Source organism: Hippocampus comes, unplaced genomic scaffold, assembly GCF_001891065.2.
Source record: "Hippocampus comes isolate QL1 unplaced genomic scaffold, H_comes_QL1_v1.1 scaffold51, whole genome shotgun sequence".
In the NCBI taxonomy this organism is placed as follows: domain Eukaryota; kingdom Metazoa; phylum Chordata; class Actinopteri; order Syngnathiformes; family Syngnathidae; genus Hippocampus; species Hippocampus comes.
In genome coordinates this window covers 2217134-2239141 of record NW_017805497.1, presented here as the reverse complement: position 1 = coordinate 2239141, position 22008 = coordinate 2217134, and the positions used below count along the sequence as shown (strand labels likewise).

At 40.5% G+C, this 22008-nt stretch overlaps 2 protein-coding genes across 3 annotated transcripts; one reads left to right on the top strand and one right to left on the bottom strand.

Moving 5' to 3' along the window:
• Nucleotides 1-1466: 1466 nt before the first annotated feature.
• ftr84 (finTRIM family, member 84) lies at nucleotides 1467-13712 on the bottom strand. 2 transcript variants are annotated; one of them, XM_019876797.1, is made up of 8 exons: nucleotides 13016-13712; nucleotides 12503-12598; nucleotides 12166-12399; nucleotides 11022-11178; nucleotides 10871-10931; nucleotides 4800-4807; nucleotides 3317-3370; nucleotides 1467-3062 (listed from the first exon to the last, which is right to left on the bottom strand). In XM_019876797.1, exons 1-8 carry the CDS (start codon nucleotides 13586-13588, stop codon nucleotides 2521-2523), a joined length of 1725 nt encoding a protein of 574 aa, XP_019732356.1. In that variant the 5' UTR covers nucleotides 13589-13712; the 3' UTR covers nucleotides 1467-2520. The 2 variants fall into 2 exon arrangements, with proteins under 2 accessions (XP_019732356.1, XP_019732354.1); XM_019876795.1 differs by lacking the exons at nucleotides 1467-3062; nucleotides 3317-3370; nucleotides 4800-4807 and adding exons at nucleotides 8274-9347; nucleotides 9602-9655 and having other exon boundaries at nucleotides 10875-10931; nucleotides 13016-13711.
• A 2684-nt stretch (nucleotides 13713-16396) lies between these two features.
• LOC109519748 (tubulin polymerization-promoting protein family member 3-like) lies at nucleotides 16397-20693 on the top strand. Its single transcript, XM_019876462.1, has 4 exons — nucleotides 16397-16669; nucleotides 17374-17565; nucleotides 18378-18531; nucleotides 20244-20693. The coding sequence occupies exons 1-4, from the start codon at nucleotides 16437-16439 to the stop codon at nucleotides 20433-20435; spliced, it is 771 nt and encodes a 256-aa protein (XP_019732021.1). The 5' UTR covers nucleotides 16397-16436; the 3' UTR covers nucleotides 20436-20693.
• The last annotated feature ends 1315 nt before the right edge of the window (nucleotides 20694-22008 follow it).

The window sequence follows — 22008 nt, the reverse complement described above, 5'->3', positions numbered from 1 at the left end:
AAAACAGATAATACAAACATTCATATAAATTGTGTAAGCGGGTTATTTAATATTTCATCATGTAAACAACACGTTTATGATTGTGGTTCGAGTGGTGTAGAACTGCACAGCGTAATACGGAGTACACGGTGCCATCATAAACTGTATAACAAACAAAATATAAGAAACGGCTCTCAGGATGAAACAATGCAGTTTTGCACCACTACAAACAATCATTAATGTATTGTGAAATTTACCCTTTCATGCACCCTGTAACCTGATAACATGATAAGCTGTACACTGTAGTAACCGCTGTCCCTGAAAGGGTTAATTAATACCTCATTGACAGTCAATTAGTCGCAGGTTCGTAAAGGCAGTTTTTGATTGATCTTATTACTTCGTAGATGTCAAGAGTGAATTTCACAATGGTGTCTTTGCTTGAATTATTCAAAATGAGTTTTTGGACATGAACTGATGTATTTTGAACTGAAAAGCTTTGTATGTAGTATGAGTTATCCTGGTCTCTTCCAATTGATACTGTTTATCAACTTTCTGGGACTAACTGTTGTCAAGATGTATTTCTACACCACCTCCAGCCCACCCTGACAGCACTGGGTTGCTCCTTCAGCCAGAGACTGTTACGCCCACGCTGCAAGAAGGAGAGATACCGCCGCTCATTCCTACCGACTGCTGTTAGGCTGCTAAATAAACATACGTGAAAACCTGGACTCCCCCCATCCATACATTGTAAATAGCACAGCCACCTTATACAGCATACATGCAGTTGCATCTATGCTTATATCTATATTTTATATTGCATTATGTACTGTGTACAGTTCTTTTTTCTGAAACATTTATTTTGTGCATGCAATACTTTGTTTTTCTTTTCTACCCCCCGCCCCCTTCAATTCTGCTGCTATAGATTGCAAATTTCCCCAGTGTGGGACAAATCAAGGTTTTCTTATCTTCTTATTTTATTATTATTATTATTAGCAAAATAATTATTCTTCTTATCATTCTTGTTCTTATCTTCTTTTTATTATTACAAATTCATCCATCCATTGTCTACATTGCTTATCATGTTCTGGGTCACAATCCGTAATAGTTGAAAGCTCTGTAAAAGCTATCGTTTCTGGAATTGCTAAGCCTAGTTAAAACCCATTATTCTTTTTGTAAAGCTTGATGCTGGCCTTAAATTGTAGGGCTGTGATTTATTTTTTTTTTTTGCATGCGTGTTTCAACACTAACATTCTTGCAGTTGTCACAGCACTGGTTCAAAGGTTATGTTCCACTTGACCTGGCTGTGGTGTTGAACATACTGTCTGCAGGCTGCAGAGACAAACTGCGAGGAACTATTTACTCATTGAGAAGTATCGAGACCAAATCCTCACACTGTTCTGGGCTCAAGCTGAGAAGTAAAATAAGAAAACACAGTAGCGTAAGAAAGTGAAGAAATCCTCCAGTGGAGCAGGGAAAGAACAAGAAAGAAGTAGTCATGGTAATTTATATTTACACCCTTGACAAATCCACTGTCGACATATATTTCAATGCTTCTGTCCAAAGCCAGATATATTAATACAAAACCATGTTCAGGTATCACACCCTTCATTTATTCTTGACATATGCCATCCAGACTCTGAACTCACAAAGTCTTGCAGCAGAATAATACCGAACCAGCTTCCAAAGAGTGAACACATCCTTCTACCAAGACATGCTCAACAAACAATTCTCTTTCACGTCCAGCTCAATGGGCTGGTACACCAGTGTTGAGATATTACATGCAAAATAAGTTACATGGTCTGGAGCTGATATCTCACAGTACTTTAAACTTGGGGAGTCTGGGGGGGCGGTCTTGATTCCTCGACATGAGGTCATCAATATAGACAAGAGCTCTGCCGATAAGAAACTTCAGTGCGAGGTGGTTTGCAAACTTGTATTGCCTACTTTGGCACGGGCGTGGTGGTGGAGGACCCAAAAAAGCAGGCAGGAGGGAGGAGCAGGGTGAACTTGACAAAATGTATTCATCAAACACTAAGAAAAACTAAATCCAAAACAAACAAAATCCTGAAACAACACGGATACAAAGTAACATGGCAGACACAAAAATAAAGTGAAAGCAATACAAACAAAAATCCATGGCAGTAACACACAGGAGCAACAACAGAAACCAGTGACAGCAACAATGACTCGACACCAAGTGGTCGGGCCGGGAGTCCTTTTAACAGAGAACCTACTAATGACATCACGACCAACAGATGTGTCGCTGCAGGAAGAGCCCTACTGTTCCACCTGTTGGTCACAAACAGATCAATGACGTACTCGTTTATTTGAATTAGTGTTCATTTCACTCACTTGTTCGAAGTCAACATTAAATAAGGCAATGATTGCAAAAACAAAGATATTCACATATTTAAAAAAACAAAACAAAACACTGTACCCTCAGATTTTTTTTTTTACGACACTATCACAATAAAACCCCTGCATATTTATAATTTTAAAAATAATACAACATGGATTTCACTATATAAACCAAACGATATCTTAGTAAGGTGTAGGACTCTGTTTGAGTTGACAAAGGGTAACTGAGGACCCCACACCAAAGCCTGCATACAAAGGTTCACTGAACTGAGCTTTGAATCTATGGATGAGCTCCATCGTTTCTGAGACGGAGTAAAATGCCACCGTGTTACCAGCATAGTCCAGGTACACGCCAATTCGTGAGGCACGGGGAGCATTCGCAAGGTCACGGTCTGCTTTATTGTGCCAAGCGGAATATCCAGAGTCGGAGCAGAGCAGACTCCAAGATTTGCTGTTGTAGCCCAGCAGACTGTGTGAGTTTTTCCCCTTGCGACTGATGCTTTTATAGGCCACTCCGAGGGAAAACTCACCGCTCCACTCAACCTCCCAGTAAAATCTGAAACCAGTAAGTGGCTCCTTGCACAGCACTTGGGAGAAGCCGTCGAAACGTTCCGGATGATCAGGATAAAACTGGATTGTTTTCTTCCTGGTGACCCTCTGGTTCCCATCTGACAGGACCAGCTCCTTATAGGCTGTATTTGCATCGAAGGACATCTTACAGGAGTCTAAGAGCAAACACATTTCTTCACTAAAATGAACAATCAAAACTCACAATTCATCCGTAATAACCCGCTACTGAAACCAATGTATCCATATCTGTCGTCTAGTTGTCTTAGGTAGGAACAGAGGTTCCCTTGATGAAGAAACATGATGATTCTCAGGGCCAGTGAGAGGGGCCGAGATAATAGTATTTGCGACACTGGGCCCAAACAATGTAGAAAGTAAGGTTAAACAATGCACAGTTAACTACTGTACTTACATCTTAAGAAGTCTGATCTTGATTTTGGCTCCTGAAAGTCCACTCTGTTAGGAACTGTTTCAGCATCAAAATATGAAACATAATTTTTGTGTTCAGTTGACATCCCATGAGCTAATTTTTCTTAAAAAAACAAAAAAACAAACAAAAAAAAAGTTGTCACAATGCCTTTATGCCACTTCCGAGGCAACCGGGAATACATTTTATTTTATTTTCAAATTATGCCTAATTCTTAAGTCACATACATTTTGTGGTTAGGAATGCATTGAAAACCTTTCAAATAGGGCAAATTTTCACTGCTTCTATGAGGTACTTTAGTGCAGCACCAAGGGAGTACCACATTTTGGTGGGGACATTGTGATAGTGGTCGTATCGACCGAGCAACACAAAGTCCACAGCAACAGATATAAAAGTAGGTTATCATAGTGTAGACACATTTTATGCTACAGTATAAGATTTATTGGCACAAGGCATTGTTCAAGTGGAGAACTACTAAGCCAAATACACATTTCTGAACTTTTTGTTTTATGTTCACACTGTATATTTTAGGGAAGTCGGATCCTATTCAGCACCCAAGCCTGAGTATTTTGGTTTTAAGTATCTGCCGATACTGTGTACCAATTCAACACTTCGTCTAGTCATTAAGAAAAAAAAGAGCGTGCGTCCAATTTTCCTCAAATTAATATAAAAATGTACATACATCAATCAGTGTGTATAACTTATATGTTGTTATAGATACAATTCCACTAAATCAGCGCTAATTGCTATTTTTAATATTCTCACGTTTTACATTTTTTCCTCTCTTATTTAAGCAGTAAATTTGATGATACACAAGGGCGGGGAATCCTGCGCTCGACATTTTATTCATAAGCAAGGTCGTGGTGGCAATTAGCTTCTCACGGTTCGTTGCAACGAAGGCCTTTGCACTATTTTGTGGGGAAAATCTGGTCATTAAAATCAAGTTTACGTTGGAAAGGTGTTCGTTGGGAGCAAAATCGGTAATTGGGAAATGAATGATGTGAAATCGGGACTTTGATCCTGTTCCTTTTGGCAAGATAATTGCTATTTGGACTATTTTGGAGCTTTGTGACCTTGAAATGTTCAGAAAATAATAAAAACTGATCTTTTTTCGCCGGATATTGGATTAGCTGAAAATCACGCGATTGAGCCCGATTTACGATCATGTGATCAGATCGGGACACGCCTCATATATGTATTTGCTTCATTTTTCATACTATAAGTTCATGTTTTGGTTCACACTTACCTTTGAGCCGTTTGTCACCATTTCTTGGCAAAAGAATGTACACAGGCGTTTCACTCACTGTTAAAAAGGATGCACATTACATTTGTCTGCTCTATAGTGATAGTAGTTTGAAGTGCAAACACAGTGTTTTGGATTATTTGGACAAACCTGTCTTGGAGATTTTACCGAGTTCCTTTTTACAGATATCATCGATATGTTCCTTCATTTCTATGGCCGTTTTACTCATCTCACTGAAGGAGAACTGAGGGTTGATGAGCACTTTGGGCACCATGGCTTCCGGAGCAACGCACAGGGTTGGAAAATTCTATTCAACAACACAACACAAGAGTTGCTTCATCAAGTCCAAAAAGTTTAACTATTAATTCATTTAAAATAACATATTTAACATAGTGCCGCTCTCTGGGTAAAGCTCCCCAGACGCCTCGCGACTAATTGTTGAGTACGCTCATATCACGGGCTAAAACGCAGAAAGACAACTTCAAATTGGACAGTTGGCTATGAGCCACTATGTTTGTTTGCGACAGGTCCGTTGGCTCAGAATCAGGCTACATACGTGTAGTCTGATGTCGGCTTTAGCCAATTCTGCTGTGTGGCCAACAGTATGTACATACTTCACCATTATGGGGCTTCAAACGAGATGTTCTCAGAGGGAAGTAGTCACTGAGCAAGTGCGAGATCAGCAGGTTACAAGAGAGTTTCAGAGAGACCAGAAGAGTCACAGAAAAAAAGAGTGGACGTCCTCTGAAATGTATGTTCGTTGATTAGTGGAACACACAAACAACCATTGTAAATTTTGCTTTGGAGAACAGCAAGTTGAGCTGAAAGTACTCAAACATTAAACAGTGGGATATGTCCACTCTAAAGTTTTGAGAGAGTCAAATTCAATTCATTGTAGATCTTACCCCATGAAGACAAGCACTGTGGTGGTGTTTTTGTTTTTTTTCTTAGTTCTGAGACGCAACCTGTTTTTCGGTCTTGTATGTTTTCACTCACCATCCTGCTCAAATGAGATGCCAAACCGCTAGTATTGCCACACCCTGCACTCCAGTGGTGAAGTCAGTGTCTCTTTTTCCTGAATCTGTTCACACCATCCAGTTATGATGAATCATAATTAACTGTGATAAGGAATTGTGCAGCATGCCTTTGAAAACATCACATCTACTGTTACTGGTTCTGGGACTGAATATCGCTAGAATGCAAAGTTCAGATAGTTAAAAATGTGTCAGGTGTGAAAGCTGACCTTAATTTGTGTTAGGTTCAGATAAATCCCGTTTCCTGAGAGTTCGTTGCTGCTGCTTCACATGCAAATTGCTGCTTTAAAAGCATATGCTTTCCAAAGGCACATCACAGGAAAAAAAAGGTAAGGCAAAAAATATCCAACTTTTGCATACATTATTTAACTTTTTCATCTGCAGGTTTAGTCAGCATGCCTGATGTACAACATATCGCGCGAGATGAAACAACTCGGAAAAAAGGCGGTAAGCCGAGCAAGAAGGTTCCAAAATCACTTGTGTTAAAGACTCGTCTGGTCTGTAAAATTTAAGTACCAAATCTAAAAGCCATGGGGACAAGCGTAAAAATTTCCATCCAAAGTTTTCGCTGTCAGTAATGTACAGTACTCACAAATGATCAGTGTTATAGTGCTGCCTACAAACTGCAAAACACAAAAATGCCCTGGGGAGAGCTGAATCTGAATGGCAAAATAAAAAAAACAGATAATACAAACATTCATATAAATTGTGTAAGCGGGTTATTTAATATTTCATCATGTAAACAACACGTTTATGATTGTGGTTCGAGTGGTGTAGAACTGCACAGCGTAATACGGAGTACACGGTGCCATCATAAACTGTATAACAAACAAAATATAAGAAACGGCTCTCAGGATGAAACAATGCAGTTTTGCACCACTACAAACAATCATTAATGTATTGTGAAATTTACCCTTTCATGCACCCTGTAACCTGATAACATGATAAGCTGTACACTGTAGTAACCGCTGTCCCTGAAAGGGTTAATTAATACCTCATTGACAGTCAATTAGTCGCAGGTTCGTAAAGGCAGTTTTTGATTGATCTTATTACTTCGTAGATGTCAAGAGTGAATTTCACAATGGTGTCTTTGCTTGAATTATTCAAAATGAGTTTTTGGACATGAACTGATGTATTTTGAACTGAAAAGCTTTGTATGTAGTATGAGTTATCCTGGTCTCTTCCAATTGATACTGTTTATCAACTTTCTGGGACTAACTGTTGTCAAGATGTATTTCTACACCACCTCCAGCCCACCCTGACAGCACTGGGTTGCTCCTTCAGCCAGAGACTGTTACGCCCACGCTGCAAGAAGGAGAGATACCGCCGCTCATTCCTACCGACTGCTGTTAGGCTGCTAAATAAACATACGTGAAAACCTGGACTCCCCCCATCCATACATTGTAAATAGCACAGCCACCTTATACAGCATACATGCAGTTGCATCTATGCTTATATCTATATTTTATATTGCATTATGTACTGTGTACAGTTCTTTTTTCTGAAACATTTATTTTGTGCATGCAATACTTTGTTTTTCTTTTCTACCCCCCGCCCCCTTCAATTCTGCTGCTATAGATTGCAAATTTCCCCAGTGTGGGACAAATCAAGGTTTTCTTATCTTCTTATTTTATTATTATTATTATTAGCAAAATAATTATTCTTCTTATCATTCTTGTTCTTATCTTCTTTTTATTATTACAAATTCATCCATCCATTGTCTACATTGCTTATCATGTTCTGGGTCACAATCCGTAATAGTTGAAAGCTCTGTAAAAGCTATCGTTTCTGGAATTGCTAAGCCTAGTTAAAACCCATTATTCTTTTTGTAAAGCTTGATGCTGGCCTTAAATTGTAGGGCTGTGATTTATTTTTTTTTTTTGCATGCGTGTTTCAACACTAACATTCTTGCAGTTGTCACAGCACTGGTTCAAAGGTTATGTTCCACTTGACCTGGCTGTGGTGTTGAACATACTGTCTGCAGGCTGCAGAGACAAACTGCGAGGAACTATTTACTCATTGAGAAGTATCGAGACCAAATCCTCACACTGTTCTGGGCTCAAGCTGAGAAGTAAAATAAGAAAACACAGTAGCGTAAGAAAGTGAAGAAATCCTCCAGTGGAGCAGGGAAAGAACAAGAAAGAAGTAGTCATGGTAATTTATATTTACACCCTTGACAAATCCACTGTCGACATATATTTCAATGCTTCTGTCCAAAGCCAGATATATTAATACAAAACCATGTTCAGGTATCACACCCTTCATTTATTCTTGACATATGCCATCCAGACTCTGAACTCACAAAGTCTTGCAGCAGAATAATACCGAACCAGCTTCCAAAGAGTGAACACATCCTTCTACCAAGACATGCTCAACAAACAATTCTCTTTCACGTCCAGCTCAATGGGCTGGTACACCAGTGTTGAGATATTACATGCAAAATAAGTTACATGGTCTGGAGCTGATATCTCACAGTACTTTAAACTTGGGGAGTCTGGGGGGGCGGTCTTGATTCCTCGACATGAGGTCATCAATATAGACAAGAGCTCTGCCGATAAGAAACTTCAGTGCGAGGTGGTTTGCAAACTTGTATTGCCTACTTTGGCACGGGCGTGGTGGTGGAGGACCCAAAAAAGCAGGCAGGAGGGAGGAGCAGGGTGAACTTGACAAAATATATTCATCAAACACTAAGAAAAACTAAATCCAAAACAAACAAAATCCTGAAACAACACGGATACAAAGTAACATGGCAGACACAAAAATAAAGTGAAAGCAATACAAACAAAAATCCATGGCAGTAACACACAGGAGCAACAACAGAAACCAGTGACAGCAACAATGACTCGACACCAAGTGGTCGGGCCGGGAGTCCTTTTAACAGAGAACCTACTAATGACATCACGACCAACAGATGTGTCGCTGCAGGAAGAGCCCTACTGTTCCACCTGTTGGTCACAAACAGATCAATGACGTACTCGTTTATTTGAATTAGTGTTCATTTCACTCACTTGTTCGAAGTCAACATTAAATAAGGCAATGATTGCAAAAACAAAGATATTCACATATTTAAAAAAACAAAACAAAACACTGTACCCTCAGATTTTTTTTTTTACGACACTATCACAATAAAACCCCTGCATATTTATAATTTTAAAAATAATACAACATGGATTTCACTATATAAACCAAACGATATCTTAGTAAGGTGTAGGACTCTGTTTGAGTTGACAAAGGGTAACTGAGGACCCCACACCAAAGCCTGCATACAAAGGTTCACTGAACTGAGCTTTGAATCTATGGATGAGCTCCATCGTTTCTGAGACGGAGTAAAATGCCACCGTGTTACCAGCATAGTCCAGGTACACGCCAATTCGTGAGGCACGGGGAGCATTCGCAAGGTCACGGTCTGCTTTATTGTGCCAAGCGGAATATCCAGAGTCGGAGCAGAGCAGACTCCAAGATTTGCTGTTGTAGCCCAGCAGACTGTGTGAGTTTTTCCCCTTGCGACTGATGCTTTTATAGGCCACTCCGAGGGAAAACTCACCGCTCCACTCAACCTCCCAGTAAAATCTGAAACCAGTAAGTGGCTCCTTGCACAGCACTTGGGAGAAGCCGTCGAAACGTTCCGGATGATCAGGATAAAACTGGATTGTTTTCTTCCTGGTGACCCTCTGGTTCCCATCTGACAGGACCAGCTCCTTATAGGCTGTATTTGCATCGAAGGACATCTTACAGGAGTCTAAGAGCAAACACATTTCTTCACTAAAATGAACAATCAAAACTCACAATTCATCCGTAATAACCCGCTACTGAAACCAATGTATCCATATCTGTCGTCTAGTTGTCTTAGGTAGGAACAGAGGTTCCCTTGATGAAGAAACATGATGATTCTCAGGGCCAGTGAGAGGGGCCGAGATAATAGTATTTGCGACACTGGGCCCAAACAATGTAGAAAGTAAGGTTAAACAATGCACAGTTAACTACTGTACTTACATCTTAAGAAGTCTGATCTTGATTTTGGCTCCTGAAAGTCCACTCTGTTAGGAACTGTTTCAGCATCAAAATATGAAACATAATTTTTGTGTTCAGTTGACATCCCATGAGCTAATTTTTCTTAAAAAAACAAAAAAACAAACAAAAAAAAAAGTTGTCACAATGCCTTTATGCCACTTCCGAGGCAACCGGGAATACATTTTATTTTATTTTCAAATTATGCCTAATTCTTAAGTCACATACATTTTGTGGTTAGGAATGCATTGAAAACCTTTCAAATAGGGCAAATTTTCACTGCTTCTATGAGGTACTTTAGTGCAGCACCAAGGGAGTACCACATTTTGGTGGGGACATTGTGATAGTGGTCGTATCGACCGAGCAACACAAAGTCCACAGCAACAGATATAAAAGTAGGTTATCATAGTGTAGACACATTTTATGCTACAGTATAAGATTTATTGGCACAAGGCATTGTTCAAGTGGAGAACTACTAAGCCAAATACACATTTCTGAACTTTTTGTTTTATGTTCACACTGTATATTTTAGGGAAGTCGGATCCTATTCAGCACCCAAGCCTGAGTGTTTTGGTTTTAAGTATCTGCCGATACTGTGTACCAATTCAACACTTCGTCTAGTCATTAAGAAAAAAAAAGCGTGCGTCCAATTTTCCTCAAATTAATATAAAAATGTACATACATCAATCAGTGTATATAACTTATATGTTGTTACCGATACAATTTCACCAAATCAGCGCTAATTGCTATTTTTAATATTCTCAAAATAAGATCAACGTTTTACATTTTTTCCTCTCTTATTTAAGCAGTAAATTTGATGATACACAAGGGCGGGGAATCCTGCGCTCGACATTTTATTCATAAGCAAGGTCGTGGTGGCAATTAGCTTCTCACGGTTCGTTGCAACGAAGGCCTTTGCACTATTTTGTGGGGAAAATCTGGTCATTAAAATCAAGTTTACGTTGGAAAGGTGTTCGTTGGGAGCAAAATCGGTAATTGGGAAATGAATGATGTGAAATCGGGACTTTGATCCTGTTCCTTTTGGCAAGATAATTGCTATTTGGACTATTTTGGAGCTTTGTGACCTTGAAATGTTCAGAAAATAATAAAAACTGATCTTTTTTCGCCGGATATTGGATTAGCTGAAAATCACGCGATTGAGCCCGATTTACGATCATGTGATCAGATCGGGACACGCCTCATATATGTATTTGCTTCATTTTTCATACTATAAGTTCATGTTTTGGTTCACACTTACCTTTGAGCCGTTTGTCACCATTTCTTGGCAAAAGAATGTACACAGGCGTTTCACTCACTGTTAAAAAGGATGCACATTACATTTGTCTGCTCTATAGTGATAGTAGTTTGAAGTGCAAACACAGTGTTTTGGATTATTTGGACAAACCTGTCTTGGAGATTTTACCGAGTTCCTTTTTACAGATATCATCGATATGTTCCTTCATTTCTATGGCCGTTTTACTCATCTCACTGAAGGAGAACTGAGGGTTGATGAGCACTTTGGGCACCATGGCTTCCGGAGCAACGCACAGGGTTGGAAAATTCTATTCAACAACACAACACAAGAGTTGCTTCATCAAGTCCAAAAAGTTTAACTATTAATTCATTTAAAATAACATATTTAACATAGTGCCGCTCTCTGGGTAAAGCTCCCCAGACGCCTCGCGACTAATTGTTGAGTACGCTCATATCACGGGCTAAAACGCAGAAAGACAACTTCAAATTGGACAGTTGGCTATGAGCCACTATGTTTGTTTGCGACAGGTCCGTTGGCTCAGAATCAGGCTACATACGTGTAGTCTGATGTCGGCTTTAGCCAATTCTGCTGTGTGGCCAACAGTATGTACATACTTCACCATTATGGGGCTTCAAACGAGATGTTCTCAGAGGGAAGTAGTCACTGAGCAAGTGCGAGATCAGCAGGTTACAAGAGAGTTTCAGAGAGACCAGAAGAGTCACAGAAAAAAAGAGTGGACGTCCTCTGAAATGTATGTTCGTTGATTAGTGGAACACACAAACAACCATTGTAAATTTTGCTTTGGAGAACAGCAAGTTGAGCTGAAAGTACTCAAACATTAAACAGTGGGATATGTCCACTCTAAAGTTTTGAGAGAGTCAAATTCAGATCACCTGTTTAGGTCATAGTGCATTTTAGGTTCTGCCTAACATTACAGCCAAAAGCCTTGCCTAACGTTTTGGATCATCACTAACCTCACTAACCCACACTTACTTGAGCAATTGTTCACAGGTGTTTTACGAATCCCCACTGACGTTATAACTCAATTAATCAAGTTAGGGGATGAATAATTAGGTGCAATTGATTTGTGGACGCACTGTATCAAGACCACCACTTTAGGAATTCTCAGACAGATTGATTTTGTTTGCTCTGTTCACACCTGTCCACGGAGACTACATCAAGAAGGGAAATGAATTGGAGTTTGATGAAAGGAACTAAAGGGCGCTGCTGGCACAACAGCCTCATATACTAAATTCATACACAAATTATGAAGTAATGAATGACAGTGAGTCACCTGCAGAAAGTGAATGTTGTCTTCTGTTTCAAGAATCTGCCTCAGCTCCGCATCTCTTCTCTGCAGCTCGAGTATCTCCTGTTCCAGACGCTCCACGTAGCTGTCAGCTTGGGACATGGCCGCCTGCATATTGGCTGTTATCATCTGATGGATTTCAGCCTTCCAGCGCTCCACCGCCTGTAGCATCTCGTGAAACGTCTTATCACTCTCGGCTTGGGCCCGCTGGGCGCAGCTCTATCAGGCAAGGGCACTTTGTCAGCATGCTTAAGGTACATCAAAATATATGCTTGGCATGACTTGCTTTGTGTGAAGGAGTGTTAAGTTTGACCGGTCTTACTTTGAGAACATCAACATTATGCTTGAGCTCCTGCAGCTCTTTCATCCTCTCCTGAATTATGTGCTGGACCTCGGACTGCGTCACCACCAGCACTTTCTGACAAAGTGAAAAGACGATAAGAAGAACTTTTAAAATCTCATCTCCTCCTTTTTCCCTTTGGAGTGACTGTAGGTTGAGCATATTTAGATTTTGCATTGTTTTAACTTATGGAGCAAAACCAATACGTATCTTCATTCAGTCATTCATTCAAGATGACTTTTGGCCAGTGCCTGATCAGTGCAACCACCCAAACTTGTTGAAGACGTCTTAGACAGTGATGTAGAGAGAAGAATTCTTGCTACTGTGTCCAATAATTGATGTTTAGTTTGACCGATGACGACTAAATAAGGTAAACAATCATTGCTGTTTTGGATAATGATTGCCATATCCCAGCTAATTACCAGGCGTGATTTTTCACAGCCAGTCCAGAATGTCTTGTGGACTCACAGTTTAAATGAGACCCTTGTATTGTACCTGTTTGTCGATGCGCTCCTCCTCCGCAGAGGTGATATTGTGGCTGCGGTGCTCTCGAACAGTGCACAGTACACAAATGCACATCTGGTCTGAGCGGCAGAACAGCTCCAGGCCCTTCTCGTGCTGTGGGCAGATCTTCCTGTCCAGGTGGCCAGTTTCGTCCACCAGCTTGTGACGCTTGAAGGTGGACGACTCGTAATGTGGTTTGACGTGGGTTTCACAGTAGTAAGCCAGGCACATGAGGCAGGACTTGACCGCCTTGTTGCGGCGACCCACGCAGAAATCACAGAAGGACTCCCGATGCATGTAGGGGAAAGGCGTGAGCTCTGGAAGTTGGCGGCGGGGCTCGTGATAGACATCCGGTAGATTGCGTCGCAGCACGGGCCTCGGTGTGAAGGTTGCTCTGCATTGAGGGCAGCTGTAAACCCCCATATGGTCAAACTGATCCCAGTAGATCTTGATGCAATCCAAGCAGTAAGTGTCCCCACATGGGATAGTGACCGGGTCTCTCTGTGGATCCACACAAAGAGGGCAGATGGCTTCTGGGGGTAAAGGGAAACTCGACTCAGCCATAATAATCCTACAAGAAATTGAAGCAGACCCTTTTTTTACTGATGAAGTCCCTAATAGGTCTGTTGTAAAATCAAGAAGTATCTGAACCAAACAGAGCTGGAGTGACCCAAGCACAATGACACTCTGCTTTTTTATGCTGACATTGAAAGAAGGGGAGGTTTTGTGTACACTACAAGCAGATAGCATGCATCTTCTCACCTTCAGTGCCTTTTCCCGAATGTCGAGTTAAAGTAGCAGTCAGCAATCTTTGGACATTTAAGTTTACTCAGTAATGCACAGCTCAACAAGATACTGTACTGTACATTTAAATTTTGTGGGAACAAAGCATGCATTTAGAAATTCCAAAAAACGATTGATTTAGGGTTTTTTTCGGACTATTGGAAAAAAAAAATCAGTGATGAATGTGCGATTGCACTAATGATCCATACACTGCTTCTTGCGGTACGCATTTTTTTGAAAAAAATCGTGCGGTCTATATCAATCACTTGTGCATGCTGCTTTTCCTCCCGACCATTATAACAGAAGAAAATGTGCAGCAACAAAAATGCTGCGAAAAGCTATCTCTAAAACCCAAATGAATGGAACCCGTAACCCACGTTATTGCTAACATCTGCATGTTCCTACTATTTACAGTTTTGTGATGTGAAAATGATTGACTGTGAAAAAGGTCTTTAAATCAGCGGCAACGCAAGATGTTTGCAATGTACTGTAAATGAACAGGCTTGAATTGCGACTCGGTTTGAGGCGCCTTGATACACGCTCCCTTGAGAACGTACACACGACTCTCTTATTGTGGGTTTTATGCAACAGTTTCTCAGCAAAATGAGTGTTCCTCCGCTTCCAGCTGTTTCCCAGTTTCCATGTGACTGAGCAGCGAGTTTCGTGGTGGTGCATGTTTTCAAAACAACTCTGTTTACCCTGAACAGAAAATATGCTGTCAGGATGTGGGCACCCACGCAAATACATGCTAATGTGGACAAACAGTGCAAGGTGACAGTACGCAGGATTTAGACTACGACGTGTGCAAAGCGGGCATTTGGCAGCAAAATAACACCGTATACAAATGGGTTAATCTATTAAAAAGATTCCAATGTCCTCCATATATATTCTCTGGTTGTTATTAAAATATTACATTTCAAAGTATGCTAATGCATACACTATAAAAGTGTTGATACACAGAATAAAACAGAATCAAATGTTTAATGCTTTATGCTGAATATGACATATGTGGGCACTTCGGATTGGAAAATGACGCGACGTGCACACTGCAAAACCAGCGGAGACGACAACCTGCTGCGCATTCAGGAGTAGTAGTACCCCTCGAACGTGCCCCCTAGACTTTACGACGGTGCGTTCTACACCAAGCAGACGGCATTTTCCGATTTCCCGACGCCTAACATGGGATTGGTGTCTAGAGGCCTTGAATTACTTGCCCTTGTCCAGGATCATTTTACAGCTTGTTTCCTTGGATCAGAAGAACAATTTTGTGGGCCATACAAGTTGACGATGAAGAATTTGACGTTTACAATTTGTGAGACCATCTGCAGCGTGCTTTGCACAGAACCAAAATAACTGAGGTTATGGATGAATCAGTTGGTGGAGGTGTTGCTAAAGTAGAGTATGTAGGTGGAACTTCTCGGATGAGTCATGAGGAGCATGTGGTATAACAGCTGTGATGAGATGGAGGTCTGTCACATGCACCGGATTCCTCTGATGTGTTTGTGGAAACAAACGAGTGCTGGGCGGGGAGTCGGGCTGTGCGAGCATCTGTCAGAAAGAGTAAACAGCAGCGATAACATGATGCTTAAAGGAGGGCAACCCAGCTCCGATGCTCTCTTAGGATGCAAGACAGGAGATGACGGTAGATAGACGAGTCGAAGTGCAAAGAAGCTACCGTATTCTGACTGTGTGACCAAAAAGCAAGTCAAACCAAAAAAAGTCCTTTGACCAAGATGTAGAACCGTTCATCACAGAACTTCCACCAAGGATAAAAATATGTGAAAAGAAGCACAGCCAAAATCTTAATATATAAAACGATTTTAAGATTATTCCGGATGATAGACGTTTTGACATTACAATTTCTGACTAGTACCTAATACTGTACTTACTGAACCGATTGAGTTCAAATTTGCATAGTATCACACTTAACTTTTTTGCATCATCAAACCAATTTTCATACCTCATAAAGAAAACCCAAATAAATACAAAATGCAATTTCTACGGAATTATTTTATTTCTTAAAAATGATACTGACATTCACACACAACTGGTTAGTTAGCATGTGCGCCAGAGGTCAGGGGTCCAGATTTTGAATCAGTTCCAGTGGCCCAATTCCCAGCCAGTCGTTCTCATGCCAGGACTAGAAAATGGTTGAATTGCCTTCGGAAGGGCATCTGGAGCAAAAACTATGCCCCAAAAAATGATGCCATCTATTCACTATGGCAATGTTATTCACGGATGGGACAAGCCGAAAGTCCAAAGAGCAGCAATCAGAAGCACCAGCCATCAATTTGTGCTGTCATGCTGAAGAACTCTTAACTTGTACAGCAAGTCAATAATAATAAAAAAATAAATAAACAAGAGAAACTCTGCCTCTGAATGGCTCAAATCATCATCATCATCATTAATATCATCATCATCATAAGAAGAAGAACTGAAGGTTTGGGCCCAAATAAAAGTTAGGACTGATGGACAGTATAACAGGGTAGTTGTACCACGGAAAACAGAACAGTGGAGTACGGCGGGTCACAAAATTGCTGTCCATAAGAATAATACTAACTAAATGACTTCATAATACACAGCCTGTTTTATGAGCGCAAACAGACAGAAGAGTCGCTGAGTCGCAGTGATGTCACTGATGGTGCTGGGTGGTACTCTCTCCCTCCTCCTCCTCCTCCTCCTCCTAGCCACGCATCAGCATCGATGTCGTCACCGCTCAAGAGCCTGGGAGTGGCAGAGAGGAGGAAAGGAAGTGGAAGAAAAAGAGGAAGAAGGAGGACAAGAAGGTCGAGCAGCCGTAAGCGATTTCCGGGATTTCCTTCAACTCGCCACTGGCAAGCATCCTGCAGCCTCCAGCAGCAGGTACACTTCATGTTGTTTTTGCAGTGGACGCCCTGAGGGACGATGCAACAGGGAATACTGTAACGAGGACATTGTGACATTGTTTATCTCCCAATCGAAAAGGCTTGCCATCTCTTTGCTCCGGCAACACAAAATAAGACATGGGCATATTAATGTTGAGAATTGTATCTTGGTGTTATTTACCGACTTACTACTACTTTCCTGTTTTTATTTTTCTCAGTCACTATTACCATCGGGTATGTTTGAATATCCTAGTCAGCTAATCTATTCTGTCATCAACGAGGTGACGTTAAGTTACATCTAATTTTAGGAAAAATACAATCTGCGTAACTAAAAACGGATACAGTATCAGTGCAATGAGAAAAGAACAAGCGATGGTTGATTCTGCGTCTGTGTCCCGAGTTGAGGGAAAAAAACCAAAGTAAATCACCTTTCCTGTGCATCCTCTGCAGAATGAGCAGCACAGGGGCCATTAGGAAATGAAGATGATTGAATTAAATTGGCCTGCCATCAGCTTCCGTAACAAACATCACAGTGATGGATGTGAAACTGCGCCTGCGTGCTTCGAAACAAATTCTGAGTGAGACAAAATGCTCACTTGAACTGATTGACATGCCCATCGAGTTTGGAAAAGATTTTGCTCAGCAAAAACGGGAGTCCCCCAAAGAGTACTAAGCTGCGTCTCCACTGTGTGTGTTTGTCAGCATGGCTGACGGCCCTGTGTCGACATCAGAGGTGGAGACGTCCTTCCGAAAGTTTGCCGTTCATGGTGACAGCAAGGCGACGGGGAAGGAGATGAACGGCAAGAATTTTGCCAAGATCTGCAAGGACTGTCTCATCACTGACGGCAAGAATGTCACCACCACAGACGTTGACATCGTCTTCACCAAAGTCAAGTAATGTTTTTCGATGCAGCGTCCTTAGGAGAGAAAGTTGTCTCGCAGTCATAACAGAGCAACAAAATTGGTCACAGACTGTTGACATGACAAGCCAGTCACAGATTCCCGTTTCGCACTCAATACTCATTTAGTCTGCACTGTTGAGTTGAAAGCAATTTTAACGTCACAGCACAAATCTGATGGGATGCCGTGGAATGCTGCGTCTTTGTGTAAAAGTACAAACGGCAATATCCTACCTCTGCTGAGCTCTATGTTAAAAAAAAAAAATTAAAAATGGAGGTTTATTGACACGGCTCTGATGCAGCTGTTTTGCAGAGACCAGTAAAACAGTGGAAGTTGTGAAACAGGTCAATTTGGAATTCACTCTCAATTTCTGCAGTTTTTAAATTTACAAATTAAAAAGAGCCACGCAGATCACCAGGAAAGAAGCATTAAAAAAAAAACACACCGTCACAATTAATGGTTGGCCACATATTAGTTTCACAGATGCAATGCGAAGAATTCCTCACTCCACATATAAAGAACAGTTGTTGTGAGCAAGCCGTGAGTTGGCTACTGTTGATCTGAAATGTGTTTTTCTTTTTCTTTGCCACCAGAGTAGACCACCCTTAATGGCAAATCACGGAAATTATTTCAATTTATTTAAACACACGCAGGTGCCACACGAAGATTACATTGACTATTTCAGGAGCTCGTTGCAATTTCACATTTCTGCATTACAAAAAAAAGAATATGATTGCATATCCGTCCTCTGGCACCCGAAAGATTTTCCTCAGAGCAGCCGACAACAGCTTTATTTGTCTCCTCAGGTCCAAGTCAGCTCGTGTAATCACATTTGAGCAGTTCATCATGGCTCTGACTGAGCTGGGCCCTAAGCGCTTCAAAGGCAAGAGCAAAGAGGAAGCGCTCCAGCTCCTCTATGGTCTCATTGTTGGCAAGGAGCCTGCCAATGCTGGAATCACTGTGAGTACATTGTCATTAGTTCCACTGCACTCATGCCTCCTTGTGTGGCTGAAGAGGCTCCGGATGAGTTACAACACAGAAGCGATGAGACTTTGCTTTTCAATTTCAGTTAAATGAAGCCTGTTACAATCTCAGTGACTTGGACTACAAATGATTTTAACCCTTTCAGGGACAGAGGTTACTACAGTGGACAGCTTCTCATGTTATGAGGTTACAGGGTGCATGAAAGGGTTAAACCTTGGAGTGAGCTGATGTTGCCTTTTCAATGGCCCGTGTCCAAGTTTTGTGCTCTTGAATACACTTCAAAATCTATACGCAACTGCCTGTGCCTTCATTGGCTGCCTTCTCAGAGACTGCTGATACCTCATTAGACAAAATAGACATGAATCATGATGGCAGAACCACTAATATGGTTGTGATTCATCATGTGTCATTCAGGGTGTGTACATGCATTGCTGGCCCAAATGATCTTTTTTTTCAGTTTATAAAGAGCCAGATAATCACTAGAACGAGTCAATATTATATGGCCAAAATACATCTTCTGAAACAAGGCCTCGGTAAAGCATATCAAGACTGGAAGGGATTTTTTTTTTTTCTTTTTCAAAGAAGAGAAATGTACGGAAGCGTGAAGCTGCCAAAGTGGAGTAAAAATGTTTTGACTGGCGAATACGTGCAAACGTACTCGCAAGTACGTTCGAACATCCTCGCAAATCCGTTCATTCTCATAAATACATTCGAATGTACTCATATGCTAAATGCTACAAACGTAGCATTTTTCCCTTAATTCCAGTAAAAAAAAACCAAAAAAAACAAAACTGTTTTTTAGCATTTAGTTGACAGTATACCAATGCGGTAAAAAATTAAGTAAGTAAACATTGTTCATTATTCCGTATGTTATTATTTCATTATGTGTGTAGTGCATGATTTACGTTCTGCATTTTGCCCCATATTGCCACGAGCTATTGACTTGCACATGTGTGTACTGTGTGGAACTGTGGGGAAAAAAAACCCCAATGTAAATCATGCACTGAAGCCATAAAAAACATACAATTATGAATAAACAATGTTTACTTACAGGCTTAATTTTTAAAACGTGTCAGTGTAATGTAGGTGAAATGTTTTTTTTTTCTTTTTTTTTTTTTTTTTACTTGAGCAAATCCGTCAATACGTCGTGGCAAAAGCAGGCCGAACATTAATCATGCACTACACCCACAATAAAAAACAAACAATGTGTACTTACTTACTTTTCAAATGCATTGATGTTGGTGTAATAATAAAGTATTTATGTTTGTTTCTTTACCCCATCATGTCACGGGGTTTGGGCATGAGGAAATCAATACCCCGTGGTATTATGGGAAAATACTATATATTTGCGAGTACGTTGGAACGTACTTAAATGTGTTACAACATATTTGCCAGTACATTGGAATATATTTGCCAGCCAAAATATTTTGACTCCACAATTGGCAGCTCCATGCTTCCGTAGTAATGTACATTTTTACAAGTATTTGCCCAACACTGTTCATAAAGTTATGGGCAGCCAATGGAGATGTAATCTTCATTATGTCGATCAATTTAAATCACTGAAGTTATTCTAAAGAAAACATGTCACGGTAGTTGCAGAAGTCAATTTTGACATTTGAGTCGAGGAATAAATATACCGGTAGGTCAATTGAATTCTTTGTTTGAGCACTCATTTTATGATTTTATAGAGACCGGCAAAGGCAGCGGCTGTGGACAGACTGACCGACACGTCCAAGTACACAGGAACACACAAGGAGCGATTCGATGATTCGGGCAAAGGGAAGGGAAAGGTTGGACGTGAAGACATCCCAGACACGAGCGGCTACGTCGCAGCTTACAAGGGGAGCGGCTCTTATGATGACAAAGTGAAGGAATCATAATCCTGAAGATACATAATACGTAATTGTGGTCTTTCTATATTTTCAGATAAATGTTCATGTGCAAGTATATTTTCGAAAGCTGCGCTTAACTTTGTGCCTTATTATGTAGCAATCTAAAAGCAAAATGCCGTACACATTCATACATTGCATTTTTGGAATGGATAATCATGTATCTGCTGTCAAGCAATGGAACGCCAGCTTTCTTATTCCACATCATATGTTGTGGATTGATCATTCCGCTGGTCTGCATCAAACAAATAAGTAAATATGCGTAAACGAAGCAGCCAACATTTTGAGAGGGCAGTTTTGGATGTCGAATCCAAATGTCTCATTCGTTTTTCTCTATGTGATCCTTTTTTTTTTTTTTTTGCTACAAGAACATGTAAATGAAACACCTGAATGTTTGTGTGTTCATATATATATATATATATATATATATACATACATACACACACTCACATACACACAAACACGCGCACACACACACACACACACACACACACACACACACACACACACACACACACACACACACACACACACACACATAAACACATCTACTAATGCTAAGTTGGAGCAGTTAGTAGTAACTTAGCAGTAGCCTACCAAAACGGCCTAAAAAAAAAACGAGCATATATAACAGCGTGTAGTTGAAAAACTGGAGCAAATGGACCAAAATAAACAGTACCATTGTCTACAGCGCAAAAAAAAAAAGTTTGAGCAAATATGTGTCATTCTTGTACACTTTTTGATGCAGACCAGTGTTATTCTATTTGCAGCATTAAAAAAACTGATACATGTAAAAATTATTCACTGAAAACGTAAAATTGCCTGTCAAAATGTCACCAAAGGCGAGATATTTTGGTTTCAAGACTATGAAACCAGCGAACACATAACTTGCATACTACTCTCCTGATAACTATGCATATATACCACTTGAGGTTGTGAGTTGAATGGGGACAGGAATGACCCATATCAGCGTACTGCTTTATTGTAGTCGTTGACACATCAGGCCTGAAACAGATGGTTTTGTTTTTGAGACATTGCTGAGTGAGCGTTTCACAATGTAAAGAGAACACTTGCAAAATGTGAGTGGATATCGCTCCTCCCTGGTTGCTCCCTCCCACTTGGAACAGAAGCCATTCATAAAGGTCAGATAACAAAGTTGACCATATGTACAGTGCTCATGTGTTTGCGCCTCTCTGCATCTCATTCTACCCTCATGTAGCTCGATAAACATCACTTGTTTTGTGTATCCACATACTGAAAAAAAAAACAAATTCGAATTACTTAATTTCAACATGTGCATGATTAAAATGTGTCAAACTAACATAAACTATCTCATTTTTGAGGAAAAGCAGGGAAAATTTAGTTTCGCATGTTTAAATCATGTGCAACCTAAGAATATTTACCATATTTTCCGCACTGTAAGGCGCACCTAAAAAACATTCAATTTTCTCAAAAGTGGACAGTGTGCCTTATAATCCGATGCGCCTTATACATGGATCAATATTCTGATTTCTTGGACGTAGTATTTTAAATGTTATGGAAAGTGCTTCATTACAGCTGCAGC

What these genes read in the sequence shown, in the direction of transcription:
- LOC109519748 (XM_019876462.1), top strand. Translation starts at nt 16,437, where the DNA reads ATGTCACTGATGGTGCTGGGTGGTACTCTCTCCCTCCTCCTCCTCCTC. An exon ending in ATCGTCTTCACCAAAGTCAA is followed by an intron (nt 17,566 to 18,377) that starts GTAATGTTTTTC and finishes TTGTCTCCTCAG; the next exon opens with GTCCAAGTCAGCTCGTGTAA. An exon ending in CTGCCAATGCTGGAATCACT is followed by an intron (nt 18,532 to 20,243) that starts GTGAGTACATTG and finishes ATGATTTTATAG; the next exon opens with AGACCGGCAAAGGCAGCGGC.
- ftr84 (XM_019876797.1), bottom strand. Translation starts at nt 13,588, where the DNA reads ATGGCTGAGTCGAGTTTCCCTTTACCCCCAGAAGCCATCTGCCCTCTT. An exon ending in ACAACATTCACTTTCTGCAG is followed by an intron (nt 11,179 to 12,165) that starts GTGACTCACTGT and finishes GTTGTTGAATAG; the next exon opens with AATTTTCCAACCCTGTGCGT. An exon ending in CGGTAAAATCTCCAAGACAG is followed by an intron (nt 10,932 to 11,021) that starts GTTTGTCCAAAT and finishes CCTTTTTAACAG; the next exon opens with TGAGTGAAACGCCTGTGTAC.